General features: G+C 53.8%; 7 protein-coding genes across 7 annotated transcripts; 3 read left to right on the top strand and 4 right to left on the bottom strand.

Annotated features, from left to right (window-relative positions):
• Positions 1 to 278: 278 nt before the first annotated feature.
• GLOTRDRAFT_58931 (peptidase C1B, bleomycin hydrolase) lies at positions 279 to 2,184 on the bottom strand. Its single transcript, XM_007866404.1, has 6 exons — positions 1,724 to 2,184; positions 1,504 to 1,665; positions 845 to 1,444; positions 661 to 789; positions 429 to 602; positions 279 to 378 (listed from the first exon to the last, which is right to left on the bottom strand). The coding sequence occupies exons 1-6, from the start codon at positions 2,144 to 2,146 to the stop codon at positions 364 to 366; spliced, it is 1,503 nt and encodes a 500-aa protein (XP_007864595.1). The 5' UTR covers positions 2,147 to 2,184; the 3' UTR covers positions 279 to 363.
• A 1,246-nt stretch (positions 2,185 to 3,430) lies between these two features.
• On the top strand, positions 3,431 to 4,858 carry GLOTRDRAFT_127862 (uncharacterized protein; the record flags this gene model as incomplete). Its single annotated transcript, XM_007866403.1, has 1 exon — positions 3,431 to 4,858. The coding sequence occupies one exon, from the start codon at positions 3,431 to 3,433 to the stop codon at positions 4,856 to 4,858; it is 1,428 nt and encodes a 475-aa protein (XP_007864594.1).
• Positions 4,859 to 5,168: 310 nt separating this feature from the next.
• Positions 5,169 to 7,445, bottom strand: GLOTRDRAFT_115423 (cytochrome P450; the record flags this gene model as incomplete). The annotated part of the gene is made up of 10 exons (XM_007866402.1): positions 5,169 to 5,237; positions 5,289 to 5,415; positions 5,479 to 5,588; positions 5,639 to 5,726; positions 5,789 to 6,281; positions 6,340 to 6,487; positions 6,540 to 6,691; positions 6,743 to 7,097; positions 7,147 to 7,225; positions 7,288 to 7,445. 9 exons carry the CDS (start codon positions 7,443 to 7,445, stop codon positions 5,325 to 5,327), a joined length of 1,674 nt encoding a protein of 557 aa, XP_007864593.1. The 3' UTR covers positions 5,169 to 5,237; positions 5,289 to 5,324.
• Positions 7,446 to 8,438: 993 nt separating this feature from the next.
• Positions 8,439 to 10,288, top strand: GLOTRDRAFT_92521 (uncharacterized protein; the record flags this gene model as incomplete). The annotated part of the gene is made up of 5 exons (XM_007866401.1): positions 8,439 to 8,555; positions 8,732 to 8,866; positions 8,921 to 9,342; positions 9,396 to 9,618; positions 9,665 to 10,288. The coding sequence occupies 5 exons, from the start codon at positions 8,439 to 8,441 to the stop codon at positions 10,286 to 10,288; spliced, it is 1,521 nt and encodes a 506-aa protein (XP_007864592.1).
• Positions 10,289 to 10,408: 120 nt separating this feature from the next.
• On the bottom strand, positions 10,409 to 12,454 carry GLOTRDRAFT_137822 (uncharacterized protein; the record flags this gene model as incomplete). The annotated part of the gene is made up of 8 exons (XM_007866400.1): positions 10,409 to 11,027; positions 11,081 to 11,096; positions 11,150 to 11,341; positions 11,398 to 11,840; positions 11,890 to 11,984; positions 12,032 to 12,081; positions 12,136 to 12,218; positions 12,269 to 12,454. 8 exons carry the CDS (start codon positions 12,452 to 12,454, stop codon positions 10,515 to 10,517), a joined length of 1,578 nt encoding a protein of 525 aa, XP_007864591.1. The 3' UTR covers positions 10,409 to 10,514.
• A 669-nt stretch (positions 12,455 to 13,123) lies between these two features.
• Positions 13,124 to 14,599, top strand: GLOTRDRAFT_38208 (uncharacterized protein; the record flags this gene model as incomplete). The annotated part of the gene is made up of 2 exons (XM_007865740.1): positions 13,124 to 13,225; positions 13,277 to 14,599. The coding sequence occupies 2 exons, from the start codon at positions 13,124 to 13,126 to the stop codon at positions 14,597 to 14,599; spliced, it is 1,425 nt and encodes a 474-aa protein (XP_007863931.1).
• A 39-nt stretch (positions 14,600 to 14,638) lies between these two features.
• GLOTRDRAFT_105016 (TFIIH basal transcription factor complex, subunit SSL1) lies at positions 14,639 to 16,302 on the bottom strand (the record flags this gene model as incomplete). Its single annotated transcript, XM_007866399.1, has 7 exons — positions 14,639 to 14,849; positions 14,904 to 15,252; positions 15,314 to 15,492; positions 15,544 to 15,649; positions 15,705 to 15,934; positions 15,987 to 16,102; positions 16,153 to 16,302. 7 exons carry the CDS (start codon positions 16,300 to 16,302, stop codon positions 14,639 to 14,641), a joined length of 1,341 nt encoding a protein of 446 aa, XP_007864590.1.
• Positions 16,303 to 16,310: the final 8 nt, after the last annotated feature.

Here is a 16,310-nt window from a genome sequence, read left to right as displayed (position 1 = left end):
CTTACAAAGTCGTGAACCTTCCTTATGTCTCGCGGACGGCGCAGGGATCTACGCCCCTTCGTATACAGTACGCCCGAAGAACGTGTCCGCAGTTAGTCGGGGCCACGCGTACATCCGAAGGCAGCCCAGCGGCCTGACGGCCATGTACGCCTTCTCACGACAATACGCGCTTGTTAGATACGGTGGGCGAAGGTCGGGACGGTAGGGTCCAGGGTGCCGGGGTGCATGCTCTGCCATCAGCAGCCCATGTAGCTGCATGACATGGTCTTCCAATCACAGGCGGATAAAATCCAGGGAAGGAACCATTACCATATGTGAGTATAGCCATACATATACAAGGATATGAATGCGTTCCCGCTCATATTACGCCAAGGCGCCCTAAAATCCAGGTCAATCCCATTGCCCGAACCGAACTGGGCAGAACTCACCATAGGATCCCAGTGCGGCAGGACGACCTTGTCCCCGCTCTCGTACACCTTCACGAGCTCCTTCGGCGCGAGCGCCTTTGGCACGACGACCTGGTACACGAACTGCTCGAACCACTTGTCCGTCATGACGAAGTAGCCCTTGTCGCCGACATCCGGGCCCCACGAGTTCTCAACCTAAGGATCGAAAATGTGAGTATTTGGGCCGGCTACAGATGCTTTACGGGAGACGTACCTTGTACCGGACGGGCTTCCCGTTGGAGTCCAGGTGAACTCCCGAGATCACCATAGCGTGGGTCATGGCGGACTCGTTGACCTGTAGCCTCTGGGCCTTGGTCAGCCCCAACTTGATGTTGAACGCATTCTACAGATTCAAGGTAAGAACAAGTCTTGAGAAACCAGCGCGCGAATCGGCCTACCTCGTACTCCATCAAATCAATATCCATAATCCCGCCCACACTGTTCGAAAACTGGCCGACGTCACACCCAAAGAACACAGGCTGGCCCGCCTTGATCATATCCACCACGGCCTTCTTCAAGTCCTCGATCTCGGTGTTCACGTACAGCACCGGGCGGCCACCCCACACGTTGCCGAGCTTGTCGACCGTGTACAGCTTGCCGTACGCGTTGCGCGGGTCGTTGATGAGCGAGAACGCGGACGCGGGCGGGTACGCCTTGCTCGCAAACGCGCGGTAGAACTCGCGCGGCGTGCCTGTCCAGCTCTGCGCCTTGCCGTCCTTGTCGTAGTAGTCCCACGTGAACGTATCGGTGGGCCGCGGGGGCACGCCGAGCGTCGCGGTCATGACGGCGTACACCTCCTTCATGAGCGCTTCCTTCTTCGAGCGCAGGGTCTTGGAGATCTGGTCAGCAGACAAGTTCGAAGACTTGAGGGAGGACGAGAGGTCCCGGAGAATGAGTGCGTGTTCGCGGAGCTTGGTCTTCAGGAGCGTGTTCAGCGGGGAGGAGAGGGATGAGTGGGTGGACTCGGGATAGAGCGCTTGCGGAATGACGCCGTAGTTCTGACAGGGACATACTCAGTCGGTGTGCGTGCCTTCATAGTCCAAAGTCACCGGCGTACCTCAAGGATATTCACAACCATATCCCACTGACCACCATCACCGATGAGATCCTGCGAAAGACTGTCGACTAGACGGTCGTCCAGGGGCAGGTCTGCGAGTTCGATCGCCAATTCCAGATAGTAGTTTGCCTTGTTCAGTTTGTCATAGAAGAAGAGATACGACTGTGGAGATAGCAATTTTAGCATTCCGACTCAGATCCGTTCCCCGTATGGGACTCACCTGAGAGCACTGGAAGTCCTTCAGGTTCAGCTTCTTCATGATGTTGTATCGCAGGACGTTCGTAGTGGCAAACAACCAGCACCGTCCACTGCTCTTCTGGTTCGTGATCGGATCAGTCTTGAAGTCAACCTCGGTGTTGAAGACATGGGCGTCCTTGATAACGGCAGACCGCGAGGTCAACGCGTCCTTGATGTTGGAGTGCGAGAGGATGGTCCGCGCAAGCTGGGTCTTGGGGTCAGACGCCAGCGACGACTCCCAAGACGACAGGTTGGAGAGGGACAGGGAGCCATCAGCGGACAAAGGTTCCGCTTCCGGTTCGGACGAGAGGCTCATCGACGACATGGAGTTGACGAGAGCCTGTTTCTCGCTGACGCTGAGTGCGGCCTCGGAGACAGCGGCGGGCTTGGAAGGTGCGGAACCCATGGCGGCGGGGCAGTCGATGGCAGAGCTAGAGACGGCCTGGCGTGCCGGGAGTACCGTCGCAGTACTTATAGTCGCGACACGGGGCATGCCGAGATAAGATACCGCCAGCACAGCCATTGGCGGGACTATTCGCGTCGCATTCTCATGAGGTGCCTTCTGCTCGTGTTTATCCAACGCAGCTGCGTTTGTCTGAATTCGAACAGGCCTGTGGAAAAGATTTCAGAGCAGTTTGAAAGGGTGGAATTCCTACTGAAACGGGTATGTGCCTGAACTTGATATGAGAGTCACGTGATAGGGACGCGTCCCTGGGTCGAGTCGCAAATTGCGTCGCGTCCCCGTCGTTCGAGACTGTCATCTCAGCCCATCTCATCCAAATAGAGCACTAGGAGCGGACTCACAAGCAGTATCTGTCCAGCGTATTCCGGCCCAAGCGTTTGAATCATTCAGCACTTTTCCTCTTTCCAACGTAATAATGTCGGGGAAGATAGGAGGGACTATATCATCCCATGCCACACTGCTGCAGTTATATTATGAGGCCAATGCGATAAATTTAAATCAGGTATTGTTTGTAGGGAAATCTGCTTCACTCGGGGCCTGTTCTGTAAAGTGAAGGATGCACTCGCCTGGATATCTGTCTTTGTCCTTGGCCACCATCGTGATACAGGCCGGGTCTGTTGTATAAACGGCTGAAAATCCCTTCAGATAGCAGCACGATTGCTGACCATGATATCTGGAGTACTTGTCGGGCTCTGAATCGATTGCTCCCCAAGCCGCTCCTCGCACCTCTATACTTGGATGGTCACGGTGCTCGTCCTGCGTACAAAACAAGCAGTCTGGGGCCATGTATGCGCGAACCGTAGGAGAGTCACAAACTTCTGCCTTGAATTCACAAAAACCTCGAACCACGTCACTTGCCATAAACGGCATCATGGACTTTGCCTCCGTTCGCGTCTGGATCGGAGTCGCGTCGCGCTCCTTTCGACCACTATCGCGGCCTCGTCCGTCTCCAACCGAAGGGCATAATTGCTCTGGTAAGTCCTCTGCTAGTGGTCTAAGAGATTGATACTGAAGACCTGCTACATTAGATTTCGTTCATGTAAATATACATCCCAGAAATCCTTTCGTCTTCGCTGACCCCTATTTAATCTCAGCGTAAGTCAAGTGTAATGTCTGGGCATACGATATCTGACCTTGGGTAGTGTAGCATATACCGACTCCCGTCAAGAACAATAGATCAACTCTCATTACGATAGCCTCAAACACACCCGACTACCCACGAAAAGTATGATACATAGAAACCCTCCCATAATCGCGGAATCCCCCGTCCTCGACGGTTACAACTCCGCGGCATGCTCCGTCTTCGAATTTCCTCTGCCCCCTCCGCCCGGCCCGCCCAAACTACGGCACCAAGAGTCGCTCGTCGCGATATCCAGTCGCGCCCTGTTGCCCGGAAAGCGCCAAGGTCGGAGGACGCTGGGAGTCGACTGGGACGCCGCGTCGGACTGGTCGTGGGACGCGGAGAGCTGCATTAGCGCGAAGCCGGGGAGGACGCTGCGGAACAAAGCATCGAATAACACGCTGTCCCTTCCTCCCCAGGCAGTCAGCGACAATGCGCCGTCCAACTCGGGCCGCTATCGCATAACGTGTCCCGCCCCGCCGGCGTTCGTGCAGAGTCAGGCGCTCGCCCCTGTCGTGTCAGAGCAGGCCCGACGAACTGCCCCTTCGCGAACGGGGCAGGCATTCCTATTTGCTTCGTCTTCGATGCCAGAGAAGACCCTCGGAGACAGAACAAGCTTCCTCCAGCTAGACGACGACTCCCCTCCACTAGACTACAACCCACCCCTCTTCACCGCTAGACCCAGACCTATCATCCCCTCCGCCAGACTAGCCCCCTCCTCGTCCATGCCCGAGATGAAGGGCGGCGTGCTCGCGGGCGTCGACGACGTCTTCCGCGCCGACGACATGCCTAAGAGCCAGCTGCGTCCGAACCGGCGCACGATGATGCCGGTCGACCCGGAGAATAGGTGCTCCGCCTTCGACCGGCTCGAAGCGAGCATCGCGCAGCTGAGGATGCACGCGCCCTCCCCCAGTCCGCTCGGCGCTGAAGAGCCTGCAAGCGCTCCCGAACCTCAGCAGAGGCGCCGCAAGCCGGCGGACCGCCACACCTACTCGCCAGCTACTGCATTATCCCAGAATAAGCCACCCCCACCTCCAGCGCAACCCCGCACCCCCCGCACTCCCGACGCGGAGGCCATGAGCCGAGCGCACAAGTCGCGCTGGCGGGACGCGCCCCTGCCGGTTGTGCCTCCTCATTTCGGGAGCATGCTCAAGTGCACCGACGGCCCCGGCTCCGGGCGTCGTCCCGACATGCGCAGCAACCCAGCGTCCCCGAGTCCTCTGGCGCACGCACCTTGGTCCATTCCGCAGACGCTCCTCCCGTCTCCCCAGCTGCCGGCACCCCGGCACCCCCGTGCTAGCAATGCAGGGCCTGGCAAGCCTAGGATGCTGCAGAGGCAGGCTCCGCCGCACATACAAACGCCCTCGGTGCCTCCTGTCCTGACGTCTTTCATGAACATGTCGCCGGAGCAGCGCATCCCCTCGGAGAAGGCCAACCAGGAGCGCTCGGCGAAGGTGAAGAAGCTCCTGCGGAAGGCGAGCGTTATCGGTTGGTGGAAGAAGAAGGGGAAGGATAAGACGAAGGAAGCTGTATAGGAGTTTTTTTAATCTGGGTTATTTGGATGTCCCTCTCGTTTTGTAGCGAATATTGTCAGTTCTAGCTGCCTTCGTTTTTTATGTATTAGTGTCTCGTATTTGTTGTTGTACAATACCTAGACGGCATCGCGATGTATCAATGACATTCTCTACTTCCCATGGGAACATCACATGGAAGAATCTGCAGAGTCTGATCAGTACAGAATCAAGGAGACGTAGTCCTCGAATGTTGCTCAAATGACTATGATCAGAACATGCAAGCGCACGCATCGCTTGAATGGAGCGTGCACTGAAGGCAGACGGAATTGAAGGCATCCGACCGAAGACTCCGTATATGCGCGGTGTATGTTACACAGTCATAAATACAAGTAGATGATATCTGTGCCGAACATGTTATTCAACGGTGGGGTCCTATAAACATGAGACTCACAAATTGATATGCGTAATCGATAAATATAGAAGAATATCACGGCTCTCCTGGGGTATATGGTCTTACAAATAGCGGACATTGACTTCCTTCCTTATACCGACCCTGCACATACGGCCGTGTGAGCACTCTGTGTTTGCAAAGGGCTCCGCATCAGCACCAAAACGAGACAAGGATAAAGAATTGTTCATACACGTTGGCCCTGATGATCTTGTCCCCTGTGCCCGAGAACACGAAGTTGGTCAAGAGGATGTACAGGAACGTCTTCATCTCGATCATCGAGAAGCGCATGCCGATGCACGACTGCCCAAACATGAGAAAAGGAACAGCCAGGATACAAGCGAGACACGCACCCGAGGACCGGCTGAGAACGTAAGCAGGTTGGAGAATAGGCCAGGAAGTTCAGTGACGATCTCTGGAAGATTATCCCAGCGATCTGGACTATGTCGTGAACTTCATGTGAGCAAGGATATCTAGCAACCGCGCTGCGAGGGTTAGCGTACTTGAAACTCCATGCGTCCTCGCCCCACCACTCCTTGTCAAGCTGAAACGCCTCTATGGGTACATGCACGAACGTCCCCTTGGGGATCCTTAAGCCGCTCCTCTCCTCCCTCCCATCGCGCATCCGAACGGGGTACGAGACAGGAATGATATCGTCCTGCGTCGCCACCCGCAGAGAGGAGTGCACCGGAGGGATAAGCCTGAGCGTCTCTCGCACTACATTGTGTAGATACGGCAGATTCGAGATAGTAGTATAGAACGACTCCGTTTCCTCTGGTGTGAGCTTTGCAAGGTCGGAGGATGGAGCAATACATAAAAGTTCGTTGCGTAGCCGTGTCTGTACTTGGGGATGCTGCGCGAGTAGTGCCAGTATCCACGTCAACGCCAATGAGGTGGTATCGGACCCCGCGAACATGAAGGTATTGATATTGTGCAGGATATCTTCATCGGAGATGCGCTGTTCTGGAGGGAGATCAGCAGCCACGTTAGATTTGACTGTAGTAAACGCGGTGTCAGTACCGGCGAACGACCAGTCGGGACGCTTCGAACGTACGAAGCAGGGCGAGCAAGTCTTTCCCGTGGTATCCTTTACCATTCACTTCGCCCTCGTGTATCTTCCGTTTCTTCTCCTGGATCAGTTGCCCTGCTACACGCTCGATTACGTCGTGTGCCCTGTCAACGGTCCGAGTAGCTTGATTAGGCTTTGCAGAGGTTTCAGCGAACGCCTCGAAGCGCTGAACAATTCATCCTTACGAATAGTTTGTCGATTATAGGAAAGTAGATCGCCAGCACTGAGCGCAGAGCACCCCCGGCACTTTGTGAGATGGCGATTTCGAACATTTCTTTATAAGCGAGGAAGAGCTCGTTCGATTCATCTTGTATGGCATTGAACTCGTAATCGAAGCCTAAAGGCCTATTAGGAAATTACGTTCAGGGCAGCACGACAGTAATCTCACCAGCTAGACCGATAACGTCGAAGGTCGCGCGACTGACCCAGGAGCAGACGTCTAGGACCATGCCTCCCTCTTTCCCCGGGGTGCTGCCTTCATATATTAGCGCCAACCACTTGTCCTTCAGCTCGTTACCCTTGCCGAAGACCAGGGGGATGAGAGCTCGCATGTTCTGTATCGAGAAGGCGGGCGTCGCCACGCGTCGCTGACGCTTATGCATCTGTCCTTCTGCAGCTAGCATCCCACAGCCGATGAGACCAGTAATAAGCTGCCTGGATTGCCATGGTTTCTCGTAGATCGCGGTGTTCTTCAGGACGTGTGCCAGGGACACTGGATCCAGGGGCAATATGCGTTCGTCCCACTATACCTCGTTCAGAACACAGCTTGAGGATCGACAGCAAACGACGCACCGGACCAAGACCCCTGATTCTCACAAGACGACCGTAGTGTTCGACAATCCTCTGATGATTGATGGGCGACTTGTCTGGACTGGCCATGCAAGCTGTTCTTAAGAACGCCCTGCGCACGATTAGTGCGAATGTACGACTCACTTCAACAGCGCAGCCATATGATTGTCAAACAGACTCTTCACTGGGGGGCCAGGTAGCTCTTGCAACGGATTGAAACGCGGTGCAACGAAGACATAGTATACAGCAAACGATGTTAAGACCAGCGCCGCAAAAAGGATGAGGTTTAGCAAAGGCATCATAGATGTGGATTAGTGCAGTTGCGTTGTTACGGTTTCTTCCAAGCAGTCATGATTATAAGTGTATCCCGGATATGTAGAGCATTCCGAGTTTCATATATCGTAAAGCTACGAGACAATAGCATTCCATTGAGGAACGTGACCGTGACCTCCCGCGACGCCTTTGTGACAAAATGCCACACTGAGTCCCGCGGACCCGGGCCGAAGAAGCAGTACGACGGTGAATGATCAATGAGAGGTTAGCAGGGAGTTTTTGCATACTTCCCTTGTATTGACGAAGTATCCAGTCCCGCAAAATACGTGCAGACCCGAAAGAGAGTAGCCTGTCAGTCCTTCCAGCTGATGAGGGTCACACTTCAATGAGCATGTAGAGCGCAGTTGTCAGAATTGAGCTGTCTCTGCATATATTTAGCAAGGTCGTAAGTACTCAGTATGTCCTCACTATCCAAGACAGAACTCAGGAACTGAGAAACTCATGGGGGAGCAGGCAACTACAATATTTATACTATGAAACCTCAAAGGAATTTCTAGCATGATCCAGACTAGTAATCCTGCCACCCCCATACTACGTGGTCTGTATCGACTATGTTTGACATTGGCTATCATGCAGGACCCCCTTCGAGTCTCAGAGCGCAGGATGCCAGGTTTATATCCGGTGCCAGGCTAACATGTTACTTTTGACCCTAAGATACTAGCTATAGGCAAATCAGTAGGTCGTGACGCGGAGTTCTCACACGACAGACTCGTCGTATCTGACTATACGTCCTATGATTTGGAGAGGTTCGTCAGGAGGTGTGTTTTTTTGCATTAACTTGGAGTCGTCCGACATGCCCTGATCAGATCCCGACCTCCAGGAGCTTGGGAATGAGTGGCAGGCATTGACCAAGACATATGCTGCCACCGGAGATAGTACCATTGCAGACCTCATTCGGTCCACCCCTTCGCCGCGGGTTTTCGGGTTGAAACTGGTCCGAGCCGCGTGAAATTTCGCCCACTATGGAGCCCCATGTCATGGCGGGTCAGCTACTGCACAAGTCGGAGTGCCTGAAAACGGTGAACATAAGTGGACTCGCCAATGCGCTATGGGTAAATTTGACCTCTGCAGCGCCTTTTGTGAGTCGCCATCTTCCCTCTACGTCGGACGTCGTCAAATTATTTGAAAACTCTACTCAGTGTTGACCACACGGTCTCTCGACTTGAAGTTAAAAGGCTCAACCATCCTCTCATCCGCGGACTGCTACGATACCGTTTATCTCTTCTGTTCACGCAACATTTATATTTTCCGCTAGAAGGCCTTGTTGTCCTTTATGGATTTCGACCCCAGGTCCACGGGTCTGTCGGACAAGCTAACCGGCCTGCCTGACGAGCTGCTGGCCTATATAATTGGAGGTATGCCCTTGAGAACGTTGTTCAGTCTACGCAATGTTCGTGATTAGCCTCCTGTCTCTTTCCCCTTCCCTTAATCCTGCCTCGTCCAGATAAGCAAGCGCTTCTATCGATTCCTGGACGACGTCACGGTCTGGCAGAAAGCGCTGAGCTCGACGCTCGGTATCCCGCGCTCAAGTGTGGAAACCATACTTCTTGGGTCGTCGCCAGGAGAAGTCCGGCAGCGAGCAATGAGGGTGCTTTTAGTCAATGAACAATGGCACAGGCCTCAACGCTATCCCCGCCGAATCCGAACCTATCGATGGCTAAACTTGCGGGACGTACAGATATTGCCGGGGGGTGATTGGCTTGTATGCCTATCTACCGATGGTACCCTGCAGCTTCGTCGGGCGGACAGGGCGCTGAGCACCGAGTTTACGATCCCGGAGGCTGTCGACATGTCTGGCTTTACGACGAGCAGCACCAGCGTCAATCCTCATGGCTCGTTCTATGTTTTGTTCCACTGCACGCAAAGGTACGCGGGTTTCTTTGCCGGAAAGCTTGCCATAATCAAGTTTCGCCCCTGAGATTGTACATCTACGAAGTCTACGTCGTTCCTGAGCCTATTATGCGGTTGGTTGTCGTGACGGTAAGACGGGACTTGGGCCCTGAGGCCACCATCCTCCGCAACGCCTCGATTGCAGGAAATATCGTTGGCTTCGACTGCTTTTGGGCCGGCAGGAATCTCCTTTGTCTGAGGACTGTTCGGCCTAATTCTGATGGGAAGCACGAGCAAATCGCATTTTTATATGTAAGTCAATGTCGTTACATCGCACATACGCGACTAATATTCGGAGAATATGGCAAATTGCACGATCCACATCTTGAGCCGAAGGATCGTGATTGTTTGTGATGCAAGCAGCATAGAAGTCCACAAGGTCCCGGAGCTTCGACCGATGAGCAGTGTAACCGACCTGCAGATTGTGGAAAGCGAAATTATTCTCAAGCAAAACCTTCAAATTGTCACACCTGGCACTTTAACAGGAAGTCCCGCGGTCTGGGATAGCTTCGACGGCGGGCATATCGGACCACTGATTATGATCGGCCCCGGTGTTCTTCACATCGTCCTGCCTTCCAGTGACCTGGAATCCTACGGCTTTCGCGCTTTCCGGGTTCCAGAAATCCTTGCACCGTTCCCGACATCTGGGACCCGCTATGCTCTTTGCCCTCAGTTAGAGCCAGGCCGTGGCCTAGTTTTCTGGACGGTAAAGTACCCTGTTGTGTTGCCGTTTGGAGGCGACGATGACCCTCGAAGCTTCGAGGTGGAACCCGACTACGTCCCTGTAGGCCGATTTGTAGTTGATGAAATCAAACACATGGCGGTCGTAGCCACTCGCATGGACGATTGGACTGGGCGTGCGTGCATCATTCTGGAGGATGGACCGAACAGCAGGTCTCTCGGAGTTCTAGACGTTGTGTAAAGCATTGCAAAAAATGCGAGAGTTGTTCGAGTATCTGCGGCAAGGAAAGTGTGACCCATGTCCTGAGCTTGAAGAGACAGTCTCGATGGTCGCTGTGGGCCATGAGCCATGTATACTATAGTGCGGCTCAAATAGAACTGAGTCTGTCAAATATTGAATATCCAGGGAGGGGTCATTAGACTATCGTCGCTAACTACTGGTGTACATTAAGCAAGGATTCCGGGCATTACGTTGCTTTCGTCCATTCTCCAAACTCCTCATCACGAGCTAAGGTAGCGTCGGAAGACGTAGACCGTCTGTGGGTGGGTGCTTCCCTTCCACGGTCTTCCGCTGTCTCGTCGTCGCCGTTCATCAAACCAATAGCTTCGTCACCGCTGTTGCTTCGGGAACGCCCAGGTATCCCGTTCCCAACAGCTCCTTGAGGGCGTGGATGTGGTGCTTCGGGCTCATTGTGGTCCTCGTCCTCGTCATCGCTCGCGTCACCTAGCTGCCATACAACCTCTCGACTTTCGGGGTCTCCTTCGGGTCTGAGTCCTTCCTCTTCTCCATCCGTTCCCCTGACAGCCTTCTTGATCTTTTTCCGTGAAGGGATGGATGACAGTCTGGTTGTGCCCGCTGGCCGCACCGGCTCTGGCTTCTTGTGCGTGAGCAGTACGACCCCGGAGATGAGGATGAGTATAGACACGAAAATCAGGAACAGCGTCCATGACTGATACGCGTCTACTTCATTATTGAAGATCTATACCACGTTAGAGTTCAAGGGTGTAGATGAAAGCACAGTCTGGAGCTTACCAGTGAGTCAAGGAAACTGGAGAAGACAAGTCAGCGGCGGAGCTTGCTAAGAATAAAAAATCGGCCTACCCAGTCGCAGTGTAGACTCCATAGAACACAGGCACGACGAGCGTCGAGTCATAGACCTTGAGTCCCCGGTTCAGACATATGATCTGGAATACAGCTGTCGCGGCCAGGAGAATGAATGTGAAAATTGAAGCAGCGTGTCCAAACTGGTTTCCGGGATTCTCATGTGATAGGCTTCCGGAGATCAGCTTCACTCTACACATACAGCGGTTAGAAATATGCCACTTCTCATCACTGAGCGAGACGCTCACGAGGCTTTTGCGAATACCAAGGTACCTCCGGCTAATCCTCCTCCGCAGCATGCCCATCCAATGCCCAGCGTCCACGCAATTTGTTTATCACCTTTGGCGGCAGTCCAGAGTTCCAGCTGCTCTCCAATCCACATCATTGCTTTCGTGTACGCGATCCTGGCCTTGCCAATAAACCCGACGCCAGGCGAGAGGTTACGGCGCCCGCTCATGCCAGCAAACGGTTCGGCACTGAGGTCTGACCGAGCGCTTAACACGGCATCTAGCTGAGATGTGAATACGTAGAGAATTATGAGAGCAAAGGCCATAAAGAAGAAAAAGCCCAGCCATCCGCCCCGTGTCCAAAGTTTGGTGAGGTGGGCCACGTCTGTCTCAGACGCAAGTCCGCTGTTGATGGACCCGAATGCTACAATCCCAATAACCCCTACGATTACAATTATCGTGCCCTAGATGCACCTTGAGCGGACGAGTATAGGCTGGTCGGAAATCACTCACATAGATGTCGGTACTAGTCACTGGCGTGCCCACCAGGAATCTCGCGAACAGAAAGTTGAAGATGAGAGACGTTGATCCAAGCGGTGCAACGTATTCTATCTCCCACTTAGATTACAATTTGTGGAGGCAGCGGAGTGCGTACCTGCTCGCATATATTCAAGGGCAAGTGTACTGCCAATTAATTGTGAGAGTCTACGTCAACAGGATTAGTGGAGGTAGTAGCAACAGCAAGCCTTGCACACGGACATGTATAATACCATTCCAAGCAACCATAATGGCCTCAGCCAGTCCTTCCTGCGCGAAGCCTTCGGTATAGCACTCGTACGGACCTGTTCACGGATCAGACGCGTCTCTCAATTGCGTTCAAGTGTCTACATACGTGATCCAATTTCGTCAGATTTAACCCAGCAGCGTTCAGGATCGAGGCGAGCAGAATAATGGAAAGACCAATAATAAAGGCAAGTACAGGACTCGCGTGACGGGCGGGAACGTCGTCATTATCTTCCGGCGAGTCCCTCTGCAAAACGGTGGCGACTGCCGCTGCGAAGGTCGGCGTGGTCGACATGGTTAGAAGCGGGGTATACAGCGCTCACAGCGCGACCAGGCCTAGGACCAGCGCAGCGTCTAGAAATCGAAATACGACCGTCTTAAGCGAAGTACGAGTTGGCATCAGCGTCGTCCCAGCCACCGCCTCTATAGCCACGGACTTCTCCGTCATCGTCAGTCGCGTGCTCGACGCGTGCCGCCGGCTCTGTGTCCGTGCTCTCGTCCTTGACCTCGGGCATCCTGAGCGGCCAGGCATCCCAGCTCGACGCCGGCTGCGATGGATGCGATTATCACGAAACTCAAGGCCATTGCGGAGGCACACTCTTCGGAGGCAGTGAAGGCCGCCATCGAGCACCTGCAGGCGTCGCCACCTGCGTCATGGGACGTTATATCTAAAGATTTCGACGCCCTACAGACAGCAGGCTTATGGGAGCAATCGGAAGAAAGCAGTAAACTATTGCAAGAACTGCGACGTTCTCTGATGTCAGCGGGTGATACTGGCCGTAAGACTTACGGGCGCGATATATCTATAGTCCAGGTGCCCCACGAGCAAACCGGAACTCTCCCCGCAATGCCAGTCTCTGCACTCCCACCCGAGCTGTTGGATGCCTTCAACCAGGTGCTCTATTTGCATGTGCTCGCGACGGAGCCGGAGCGTATCCTTCCTCCGGGGAAGTCCCTACTCTCCATGGTCGCTCGTCCTCGTCAGGAAGCAGAACATCAGAATGACCAGGTGCCGAGTCTGAGAGCGAAAGTAGAAGACATCGTGCACAGGGCTTTCTGGGACGAGGTGCGATCATTGTGTATGTAGCATGTATATAATTTTGATATGCCTCTACAGGCCCTGGAGGCATTGTCCAACCCCACTGCATCCTCTCAGGTCCACCGACTGCAAGCACTGTACAAGGATCTTTACGATGCCCTGAAATACATTCTACCCTCTAATCATCCAGTCCTAGCTACACTGGGATCACCCCTGTCCCCTACTTCATCCCCTCTGCTGTCGGCGATCACACATCTCCGCGAAGTCGTGACCGCCCTTCGAGAACGCTGCGCTCCTGCGCGGGACCAGTACATTGACGAGCTGCTCCATCGGCTAGATGATGCAAATCCAAGATTGCCTGTCGGGGAGTTAGCAAACATAGTGGTGGAAGTAGTGAAATCTATCCTTAAATTCACGGAGGTCATGAAGGATGATCTCGCACAGTTTGTGCTCGGGACGATGGGTGAGAAACAACTGAGAGCCGCAATTAGAGAAGAAGCCAGACGGGGCGAACGCCAACTGGTGATAGAGATATGGGGAGAGCAGCGGACGCAGGAACTTTGGATACAGTGGGTCTCTGCATTCAACGGGACTTACCTAACCACTGGTGTGGAACTGGGTCGTCACATATGGATTCCGCGACTTGTCGAAGCATTGGGCTCCGTCATAGCCGTATCCTCTCCTGAGTTGCCTATCAATGATGGTGCGTCAGAAGGGCAAAACGATAATGTCCTGCCTCCACCTCTGTTTGTTTCTGGCCCTTCTCTGTTATATGTGCAGAATTATCTCCAAGCACTTGTGATAGCGGCAGCCCTGCGGTCACTCACACGTCTCCCGCCATCAGGACCGGCGACCGAGAATACATCCTTCATGGACCGTGTATGGGCGCTTCTGAAAGCTGAGATAGACGGGGAACCCGGATCAGGTGGAACGAAGCTCATAAACCTTGCCGATGAAGTCGTGCGGGCGAGGAAGTCTCTTGGAGAACCGCTGGATGCCGCTGAGGAAGAAAAGCTGCGCGCGGCCGTCAAACGAACATTGCAGATCGATGACCCGGTTTACGTCCTGCTGCAGAAGCGGTTGCTGAGCGTCATCACGACTCGTTTGGTGCAATCTGCCCAGCGCAAACAGCAGCCTATGGCTCCTGCACATCTCCAAAGCGGACGGGAGAGACCCGGGAAGAGACCAAGGCTGGTCATAGACGACGAGCCGGAAGAATCGCGAGAGAGGACGCCCGAGGGCGAGGTGATAGTCAAAGGATTTGAAGACCCAGTACTAGTGCGAGCCATAGGGGAAGCAGTGGGGCGCCTCCGGTCGAAGGTCGAATGGACGAGAGAAGTTTGGCACGACTTGACCGATGGAGAGTCAGTCGCAGGCACGCAGACATACCAAGGAACATAAATTATTCTTATTGCGCTGTAATCCTAGCACACAGGGGCATTACTTGCCGCAGCCCGGACAGCAGTGGACGACATCATGGACAAAGACGTCGCAGTCTGTACAGAAGTCATGGTGGCAGTCTGGACAACGGTACCGACCTAGAGGACTCAATCCTTCAGTTGTGGCTACATTGGTAGCGGCAGCTTCTGGGAAGGACCGAGCGCAAGCATGGCACGATTTAGCTGGTGTAGAGGTGTCATCGAGTGTAGTTCTAGTGTGAGTTGATATTAACGTAGAGCGCTGGCAAAGACATAAGGACACTTACACCGCTTGATACGGTTTGACGGGGAATAGATGGTGATAACTTCGTGCAAGATGAGGCGAACTAACGATCATCAGGCCGCAGATATCACAGTCGGTGGGGACATCGCAGACTTTGGCTGAACATCTTGGACAGAGGAAGCCTTCACTTTTCAGTTCGGAATGACAGACACAGAGGGTGGGCGGCGAGGTGTCGGGTAAGCGAACAGGGAAACCCATCATCATGAGGTCAGCCGCAAGATTTGTCGCCCCTGCCCCAGCAGCGCGGGACAGAGCGCGCTGCGCTGGCGGGGGGATAAGTTCGAACAGGAGGTCTTTGAAATGGCCTTCATTCATCGCAACTCCGAACTGTCCTACCTTACAGACATGGCTGTGAAGTGAACAATGATAGTGTCAGTGGACCGTGTTACTCACCGCCCGTTTTATCGCAGAACTCTCGGCAGATTTTCATCTCTGCAGCAAGTGCTACCACGGAAACACGTATCCTGTCTCGGATGCATGCATCCAGAGTATCGTGGATGTTTCCAGGATCGACGGTTGTCAAGGACCCGAAGATAATCAATATCTCGCGAGACGAATGGGTAGGTAGATGACTGTCATCACCAATGGAGTGCTATCCAGCTCCACGCAAAACACGGACATACCTCATGCTAGTGCGAGCCATGTCTATGGCATTTTGTAGACTAGGCTCCCCGGCTGGTTCCAGTTTATGTCTCTCCGAGAGAGCTTTGAGGACGTCTTGCGGGTTCCCTGAGACCCTGCCTTCAGACACCTGAAGTCATATTGCTCTACGTGTGCTCCTTACCCGACATCTCGCTCAACCGCTCACCGAGGCCAGCACGCATGCCTACCAGTCCAATCTGGCCCAGAGGATTCTGGTCAAACCACTCCACTATGAACTCCCGAGCATACTCAAGCGTTAGACCAAATCTTGTTGGCCGCATGTCCCTGTCCAGCATGGAGGCGGAGAGATCCAAAATTATAATAAGGTGACGGATAATTGTCCGACGGATTGCATTAGCTGGAGCGAGTAGCCTGCCAGACCATTTATTCGAGACATGGTTGTATCCTGAGTAGCAGAGCGTACCTCCTACGCCGGCCTCGTGCAACCAAGTCCGCCACAGCACTTGTTAAACTGCCTGCTTCATCCTCTTGTACAGTGTCCCAAGACCTCGTATAAGACGCTTCCCAAGCATAGGGTTGCTATCACGACGTGTAAATTGCATAGAATACCACGCCCCCGGTAAGATTACCTCGCTCGACTTTCCCTTCCCTTTGTCCTTCTTTCTTCTGTCTATCGCCTTGCCCTTGCCTTTCTTACCCCGGTCGCCAGAATCATCTATGACGTCCACGTCAGAATCGGACTCTCCATCCATGTAGTCTATGTCCTTTCGCGGAGCCATAGTATGCG

This window comes from Gloeophyllum trabeum (genome assembly GCF_000344685.1).
Source record: "Gloeophyllum trabeum ATCC 11539 unplaced genomic scaffold GLOTRscaffold_00004, whole genome shotgun sequence".
Lineage (NCBI taxonomy): Eukaryota > Fungi > Basidiomycota > Agaricomycetes > Gloeophyllales > Gloeophyllaceae > Gloeophyllum > Gloeophyllum trabeum.
This window is presented reverse-complemented; position numbering and strand designations above follow the sequence as displayed.

Bases quoted from the DNA above. Each gene is read 5' to 3' on its own strand.
- GLOTRDRAFT_58931 (XM_007866404.1), bottom strand. From the start codon at position 2,146: ATGGGTTCCGCACCTTCCAAGCCCGCCGCTGTCTCCGAGGCCGCACTC. The intron at 1,445-1,503 runs GTACGCCGGTGA...TGTCCCTGTCAG, and splicing joins TGGTTGTGAATATCCTTGAG to AACTACGGCGTCATTCCGCA. The intron at 790-844 runs GTAGGCCGATTC...TTGAATCTGTAG, and splicing joins TTGATTTGATGGAGTACGAG to AATGCGTTCAACATCAAGTT.